The 9,151-nt window shown below is 38.4% G+C and overlaps 1 protein-coding gene across 1 annotated transcript; it reads right to left on the reverse strand.

Moving 5' to 3' along the window:
* Positions 1-3,095: 3,095 nt before the first annotated feature.
* On the reverse strand, positions 3,096-7,123 carry LOC116923322. Its single transcript, XM_045179896.1, has 8 exons — positions 6,926-7,123; positions 6,767-6,856; positions 6,614-6,703; positions 6,289-6,553; positions 6,058-6,215; positions 5,776-5,972; positions 5,547-5,712; positions 3,096-5,464 (listed from the first exon to the last, which is right to left on the reverse strand). The coding sequence occupies exon 8, from the start codon at positions 5,456-5,458 to the stop codon at positions 3,125-3,127; it is 2,334 nt and encodes a 777-aa protein (XP_045035831.1). The 5' UTR covers positions 5,459-5,464; positions 5,547-5,712; positions 5,776-5,972; positions 6,058-6,215; positions 6,289-6,553; positions 6,614-6,703; positions 6,767-6,856; positions 6,926-7,123; the 3' UTR covers positions 3,096-3,124.
* Between the last annotated feature and the right edge of the window lie 2,028 nt (positions 7,124-9,151).

Raw genomic sequence — 9,151 nt, forward strand, 5'->3', positions numbered from 1 at the left:
TTTGGGTTTGATTACAATTTTTGTCGTGTATTGTAGACAAATGAATTGTTTACATATCAGGATCATAACGTTTTTTTTACTTTACTATCTTTGACTCTTACGCTAAATTCGGTGGGGGAAAAAATTTGAACATTTTTACCGGATTTTTTTTTCAATAACTGAAGAAATAACCATAGGATATAAAAGAAACAACACATTTGAAAAATTTATATTATTCTAATCACATGTCAAAAATGTAGAATAAAAAAATAAGTTATACTATTTTAAAAGCCACAGTCTAACTTTGTACAGTGTACAGTATCCTGCACAAAAATCCGAACACCGATTAAATTTTTTAAAGCCACCTATTGGCAGGGTAAAGGGTTTTTTGTTTGTTTTTCTTTAAGAGGGAGGGTAGACGGGGTGATGGACACATAGGGCAGGGTTGGGTAAGTCTAGACATTTTTTTTATGCCTTAAGGTATTACGCTTTGAGGCAAGTAACAGGTCGGGACATTTTTGCAACCCCCAGGGTGGTGTGTTTTTTTTAAACGACAGTTGGAAATGTTGGACTTAGGCTGTGTAATACTCCTTACCCAAATAAATTATATAGCTGCCTGTGCAAAATTATGTCGATACCGATGGCATATGTGTAGAGCCTCTGATTGCGACGCCGTAGATCAGTGATTGATTCTCAATAAGGCATTGCAAAATATTTGGTATCGTTATAATATTCTTCATTTGAATTTGCTGGGAAATTTAATTTCTCTAGAACGAAGGAGATTATTATTTTTAATAATTATTTAATAAACAAAAAAAGCACATATTTCTCGATGAAAATTTGTTTTAGATATAAACGAGAATTTCTCGAAAGTTAACCATACTAACTCATCACCTCATCTGGAATCGAACACCGATCTCCAGCATCATATTCAGAAACGCTACACCTACGCCATTGACAGCGACGTAAATATTTACAGGCAGCTGGAACATAAGCTAAAATGTTTCGGTAAGCAACATTACCAAGCCCAAGCCCTAAATTTCCAACTGTCGTTTAAAAAAACACACCACCCTGGGGGTTGCAAAAATATCCCGACCTGTAACTTGCCTTAAAGCGTAATACCTTAAGGCACCTTTTTTAAATGTCTAGACTTACCCAACCCTACCCTGTCGTGTCCATCACCCCGTCTACCCTCCCCCTTAAAGAAAAACAAACAAAAAACCCACTACCCCGCCAATAGGTGGCTTTAAAAAATTAAATCGGTGTTCGGATTTTTGTGCAGGATACTGTACAAGATGGGTGCGGTATCCCCTACTTACCTTACTTTTATCTGTGTGAAAGCCGTCAATCGTCTGCCGTTTTTCAATCTTCTTAGTGCGAAATTGGGTGTTCTTTCACATTACGGTTGTTTTCTGTGGGATAGGGACTTTTGGGCTAGTTGCCCAAAGGACTCCAGGTTTTCCGACACTTGGACTTCTGGCACTCGACACTTGGACGACCGGTTCGCGACAGGAGGACATCTGTCTAGTGACGTTAGGACTACTGGTTCCCGACGTTTGGGCGCGACAATGAAATGTTGCTGAACCCAGCAAGTCCTTTACGAGATTACGACAAGTGAACTCCCGGGCCAGCGACGTTTGGACTCTTTTTCTTTCGGTAAGTATTTTAAATTCGATTGGTCTTCATATTTCATTGTAATTATTGTCTAGCTTATATTTATCTTATATTTATAGCTTGGATTTATCGGCTAGATTATAGATTCTCTTATTACTGTAATGTAAAAAAATTGAATACAATTACGTGAGTTTAGAGCCACTTGCAATTATTGTGTAATTGTTTTATTTACTTTTTGGGCATGTCCTTTAACGAAAACCAAAGTGTTGTTTACGAATTAGTCCAGAATTTTGTGAAATCACAAGAATGTCTGGCCAGCGAAGGCCTGGAGTTCGTGGACGGCAAGCAGTTGTTTATGGGGCTTCCTTGCCTGTGTTATTTTTTAAGCCTTGTGTTATTTTTTAAGTTATTTTATTTTTTTATTTTTCCTTATGTCCTGCCGAAGTTTAACCAAGCACTGTTTAAATTTACGTTTGATCGTGATTGCCATATGTGAATCTACCCAGAAAAATTGTCCAACCGTGAACGAAAAATTTTGTATTTATGTTGTTTAATAGATTAAAATTTGAACTACAAACTGTTTGTGTACAGTGTGTCTGACTGCCTGTGCTGCTGTGGACCTGCAACTGTGGGTACAAGTGGATTTTGGTTGCAGAAAACTTCTTTCATTTTGGCTTTTGTAGGTCTGCGTAAATGAATTTTAGGATTATGCTTAATCTTATTCATAAAAGATAACCTCTTCTCACCTATGACATTCTGCTTTGGCTTTGCGGTGAACTGTAGCATTACGTGCAAATCTCCACTCACATTTATAGTACAATTCCGTGTAGAATACAAGAAGGGAAAGAAGTCTGACTGGAACAAACATCGTTACCCATGTTCGTTCCATTTCAGAGTACAATATTTACATAATTGTAATTAAACTTTTCTTCTATAATAAAAATAAATAAGTTATTCAGCCGATAAATGTAAGCACAAATATCTATACAATAATCATAGTCAATTAAAAATACCTATGTTCTTAACGATCCTTCAGCTGCAACAAATAAGAAAATCCGTGCGTCACTGGATTGGGAGTCCTTTTGTCGCTGGATGAGGAGTTCCTATGTCGTAAAGAACACTCGAAAAAAAAAGAAAACAAAAACAAAAAGATTCCAAACGTCTATTACCCGGGAGTTCGAACGTCGATTGCCTGGGAGTCCCCCAGCTGGCACATCGTTGGCTGGGTCGTGACCATAACGCTATTTGGCCAACTTGTCGCTACCATCCTTTATGCTGCTGATTGTCAATACCTGGTCACTACGTTTTCACTGCCTCAAATTCCCAAGAAGGTACCATAAAAAGGTTTAAGGCAGTTGGCTGCTGATTTTACCTGGTCACTACCTTTTCACTATCTTAATTTCCCAACAAGTTACCATAACAAATTAATTGTTTTTTGGAACTGTTTGCTAGTAAATTTTATTTCGACTCGATATTAGAAGAAAAATAAATTCAAAATAAAATTTTCAATGAAAATTTGTTTATTTAACTTCTATCGGTACTTGTCTTCCATCAGTAAAGGAAAAATAGCAAAATGGCTGGTTTCTTCCGCCTCCTCGTCAAAATCATATAATTGCCAGGACATAGGAATCGCATATGCTTTGCATTTTACATTTTCAATTGGGTAGCTTATTAGGGGACTGATTAAATTAGTATTCACACGGTACGTTTGAAGGACACCATTTGCATCAAAAGGAGATTCCAAAAGCGGTTCGGGCTCGAGAAAACGGAAACCAACAATTTCTACATCATTACCAACTTGCATAACATTTTGAATACATACAATTGTTCCATCGTTGATGAAGACACAGTTGTTAGGGGCTCTAGTAGTTAATCGCCAGGGATCAAGTACAGCAGTTCTATACTGCTTTGCTTCGAAAAGAACATCGTTACCATCAAGTAAAGGGCCACGACAATGGGGATTAGACAACAGTAATGAAGGAACGTTGACAGGGGTGGATAGCTTTTTACAACTTGCCGCTTCTGCCAGCCTTTTAACTACCTGTGCCAAAGGGTTTTGACGGCGACGAATTTTTTTCTTAATCTGCTGTAGAAAGTTTTCGAACGGGAAACAGCTGAAGTTATCGACAGGGCCGAAACGCAGTACATCATCAGGAAGGTGGATAAGTCCATGAACATTATAAACAACAAATTCAGGACCATACAATTTACGGCTTTCAGATACAAAGTGGCGAAGCAATTGCTTACTGTAATTGTTGTAATGAAAACATAATTTTACGGATACCAAAATTTTCATTGCTAGATGGAGGCAAAGAAAATGGTTATATAATGGAGCGGGAAGTAGATCTTTCAAAACAACAGGGCCCCAGTAAAGTAAGAACTGTCTAAACTCGGTGGCTTTCCACCTTAGAAGGTCGACAAGAGAGCGCGGCTGCCTAACGAATTCGCTTGGGACTGAGTTGCGTATCGCTATTAACCTGCGCGAAATTTCTTCCACATTTTCTTTGCTGATTAGATGGACAGATGTCGATCGTTTCACCCAGGTTTTGAGAAGCTTCCGCATTACTCCCAGACAGACTAGGTGTTGGTAGTCAATTGGGAAATCGAGAACCATATCAATGGAAAGGTCTTCCAATACGGACAATCTAACGTGATGGTCTGGTTGTTCGCGGTCTACAAATGTCTGATGAGTTCGTAGTGCTGCTTCCATATCAGGATACGTTACTCTGCCTTTATGTTTTCCCGGTGTAACATAATAAAAACCTTCTGTGACACACTTCGGACACGAGTAGTAGCCGGAATGACCCACGATCCCGCAGATAAATGAGCGGTCTACAGCATCAAGATTGAAGTTTAAGATTTGAAACCCAAGTACAAGACCACGATGAGTAATGCCATTACTCTGCAAACTGGAGGCTTCTTCCACGAACATTCTCAATAATTCGTTTGCACTTGCAGGCTTCTGATGTCCATGGTAAATTCCAACAGGGAAAGGAGTTTGCTCTCCTTCTAACAGAAACAGAATGGGATGAAAATGACTTAAGCTGCTTTTACTCAGCGGCAATCCATCCGTGTTCACGCGCCCTCTCACGACGGAAGGAATCTTGTTGAGTAGACGTCGCCCAAGTTGATGTTGAATTCCTTTTTCTAACCCAAAGTGATAGTAAACACCTCCGCCCGATAGCGGAATAACAGATACTTTGCGTGGAGTCTTCAATAGGGTTCTTGAACAGTTTGGCAAGAAAGCGAATGTGGGGCCTTGTTGACGAAGGTCCTTCAAGCCTTTGATGAGCCTGTCGGCGGCTGCGCCCGAGACGTCTTCTTTCGTTAACCAATCGGCCAAAAACTCTTTCAGCTCCACATCTTGATCAATTGGCTCCGCTTCTGCATTTAGAATGGCATCGATGTCGTCCCAATCCTCCAAGTCTATGCCTTCGTCACTGGATTGTTCGCTTTCATCTGTAGTAGATTGAGGTGTTGCATCAGAATCGGACTCCAACAAGGATTCTGAACGATCATTATAAGCATGATTTTCATCGTCATTTTGACTTTGGGGTAAGTCGTTGAAATTGATTGATGTTGGAGACGATTGGTTTACATCTGTTGAGCTTGAATGGCCCGAAGTCTCAGACATCTCGTCATTGTTCAAGGAAAGCGGCGCGTCCTCGTTGTCATCTCTTTCATCATCGGCATCTTCGTCTGCGCTATTCACAACATCTTCCCCAACCAGCAGAACGTTTTGGCGTGGGCTGACAAGCAGTTCGCCGTCCAGCTGTCCACCGAGCATAGCAAACTCTTGGTTGAATCTGTTAATCAACTGTCTCCTCTTAACTACTAACTTTCTTCTTTTGGATGGTTCCTCCATTGTAGCCTAAAAAAATAAATGTTAAGCATCAATCCGTCAAAAATTTCAATGTTGAAAATAAATAAACAGATAATAAATTTCAGGCTACCTTGCAATAAAGGATAGCCGATGTGATGTTACTGGTTAATTATAAGCTGGACTAAAGGCAATTTGTTGAACTTCAGCAAAGTAATCTTTTGGGTTGCGGTCCAAGATCGATTTACATTTCGGATACGGCCAATTGGAATTAATGGAAAATCTGCCTACGGCCAGACCTAGTAATAATTTAAAAAAATTATACAATGATCTTTGGGACTGTTGAAAAAGAATGAAATTACTTTAGTTAAATCAAAGGGGTTCCATTTGAACTTAACTTTTCTGCTTCTTCAAAGGTCATCACTTAAATTTTTACGAACCAGGAAGGAAAATCTGCTTTAGAAATGGCTTTATACAGATCACGAGTTGCATAGTCTGGATCATCGGAAGTAAGTTGATGAGCTTTGCCCGCATCTAAATTACGAATCCCTTCATCGGTCTAAGAAATACAGAACTCGTTAGAATCCTATGAATAAAACAATTTTCAATAATTTGTCAATACCTTGAAAGGAAATTTGCAGTACACTGGCTTGCCTTCAGCATTAACTAACTTAAAGGTATGCGATTCGTAACCGTTCATGAAACGATAACAATCTGAAGTCCCACGATCGGAAAACATAAAACAAACTTAATGAGTCGTTTCTGGTCGAAGAGATATGAAATCCCAGAACATATCAGGGTCCTAGTACATATTCAATGTAAATAAACTAAATTAAATACTGAGTCTTACTTTCTCTCAAAATGATTAAACTTACCTTCAAATGGATTACTGGATTGCGTTTCTGACTATGAATAAAGCTCGGAAAGAGAATATGATCACGAATAATAAATATGGGGGGTTGTTTCCGACTAAATCCCAGTTGCCTTCTTCGGTGTAAAATTTGACTGCAAATCCTCGAGGATCACGAGTGGTGTCGGCTGAGCTATGTTACTCATCAGTTATTACATCTGGCAGATAAAGATGTGAAGCCTTGATAAATTTCAATTAAACAGATATCCAGGTCAAACAGGGACGGTAAACTAAAAACAAAACTCTATATTAAATTATGAGTAAACAACTTTTCACAACATGTTGCTAACCTGTCCAAGAGTGCAAATCGAAGAATTTTACTTCATAGAGGTCTTGTTCACCCTGGAAGATTACGCCAATTTAATGGAAAGAATTCTAACCTGAGAATATAACACAAATTAAAATATAACGGATATAGATTAAAGCAAAAGTATTAAGCTTACCTCGGGTAATTGATGGTGATGGTTAATTCAATTGAAAACATTCAAGTGGCACATAACTATTATTGTCCCAAACATATTAAAGCAGAGAAGCTGTCGTTCATAGAAGAAAAATACATCGTCGTTAGCTCAGAAATGATAAAAATACAAACACAGATTTACCTTGTATGTCAAACACTATAGCACTTGAAGAAACAATCGGGATGAGAAGAAAAGATTTTGTTGCACGACAAAAAGTCCAAATTTGTCTGCTTTGTGACAATTGAAATTCAAGTATTTGTTCCGGGAATCACTTCAGTTGTCACTATTTCACTAGTTTTATTCGTTGTTTAGATAAAAATTCACTCCGGAAAAACACTGAAGACTGAAGCATGACGACGCCATTTATAAATCAATTAGTAAGAATCACACATCGTTGCACCAATGACCAACCCCACAATTTCGAATAACAAATGTTGTATGAAATAGTAATTATGCCACCAAATTGAGTAAAAAATTCACTGTCACGTTTTAAATAAATATTTAAGACAAAACGTCGAAACTAAATTGCTCTATTTCAAAGTCAATGGAATGGCAACGTTGCGTCATTCAGAGCCACTCACAAAATTTTTCGCTGTGTCTAATGGCGGTTGTGATTTTTTTCCTCCATCATTTATCGATATATTTGTTGTGATTTCCACAAATTCACCTATAAAATTCATTTTGGTAAGTTTGTCACTTTTGAATAAACCTTATTTGAGAATTGGTACATTGTTGTAATCTAAGATGCCCCAGATTTGTTTACATTCGACAAAATTGCTAGCTATGCACGTTTTTAGTTTTGCTGGTTAGGCTTTGTGCAAATTTTGCTTTGCTAAATTTTGCTTTGCTAAATTTGCTTTATCATTTAGTGCTTTTGTGGTCACTGTTTGTTTCTGCGTCTAATTGTAAGCCTTAACTTAGTCTTTACTATTTTATTTATATTTTTTGTCGTAGAATGGAAATGTCAATTTTGCTTCCAGAAGCACACAAGTTTTTGGTGGTGATCCTCTATACTTCATCGGCGGAAGAAGTAGCAACGGTTTCCGAAAATTGGAGAGTGGACCAAGATGTCATGTTTTATGCAAACTTCAAGGAACCGAAATTGGAAAAGGCTGTAAGAAGTCACCAAACTCCCGACTCAAATTGGCCCAGTTATCCTTACATGTTGCTTAAAATTTGTGGTAAGTTTTCCGTAGGAATAATCGTAGCTCGTATACATCTTAATTTAACGATTAATTATACATAATGTTATTTTATTTATTTCGACAGATGACTGGAAAGTTGCCAGAGAGTGGGAAAAAAGAGCGTTGAACCCTGATTCTGATTTGCTTACTTCGGATGTGGAAAAGCCGAAGAAAAGAAGATCTTTACCTCCTCGTCGGTTCAGCCCTACAATGGAAAAGAGATCAATCACAAACGGCCCTTCAACATCAACCCAAAAGTGCGCTATCAGTTCAGAGGAGGATAGCGACTCGTCTCCCGACGAAACGATTGAAGACACCTTACCAGCTTTGGATGAAGGTGTGTATTTATGTCGGTGTGTGTTAAGTCTGATTTATGTCAATGTTCATGTGATTTATGTTTCAGATCTAGAATCGGAGAATGAAGTTACCACTTTACGAGAGAGTCCTGTCCAAAGTCAAGGCAAGTCAGCAGCCGAGAAAAAAACCAACGAGATCAACATTGCAAAGGCAAACGCTGCCAAGTTGTTGCGGATCACGACCCGCCACCTGACGGACAATTAACTAGGTCGGGCCGACTAGTTCGCAAGCCCACTATTTTTGATTTATAGTATGTGTAAGGCCACCAGGGGTGCTGTGTTCAGCGTCTTCTTGGTGGCCGATCTCGGTTAATGTTCCTTCTTCGCAATTGTTCAACAAGGTAGAGCAGACGCTATTATAAGTTGTGTCAGAGTCTGAATAAAAGCTAGAGAATCAGCAACAATTTACCTGAGTCAAGTGTCTTCAAATCAGTAATTACTTATCAGGTATTATCAGTAAGAGTAATTATTGTCAATGGTCCTTCGAAACTAACTAGTTTTTAAACAGAATTCTGTACAACTCGATTAAGTAACACTGCTAATAGGTCAAGCCACGCTACAGTCGTGTCAAAGAAAGAGTGTTGAGCACCTTGCGTAAGCATTAGTTTTAATATACTTGATAATTTACACTTATTTAAGTATTGTCGTCCTAACTATCACTCCCTTTTTGAAAGAAGTTAGTCTAAAAGCTGAATTCAGCCACTCCAGGGATGTACCCGAGAAGAACTCCAATTAGTCATGAAGTATCTCAGCGTATCAATGTAATCTAAGTTACAAGATAGTTCTAAGTTAGTGTGTTAATCCTTCTGCAAACAGTATCTCAACAG

The sequence above is a fragment of the Daphnia magna genome, linkage group LG10, assembly GCF_020631705.1.
Source record: "Daphnia magna isolate NIES linkage group LG10, ASM2063170v1.1, whole genome shotgun sequence".
Taxonomy (NCBI): Eukaryota; Metazoa; Arthropoda; class Branchiopoda; order Diplostraca; family Daphniidae; genus Daphnia; species Daphnia magna.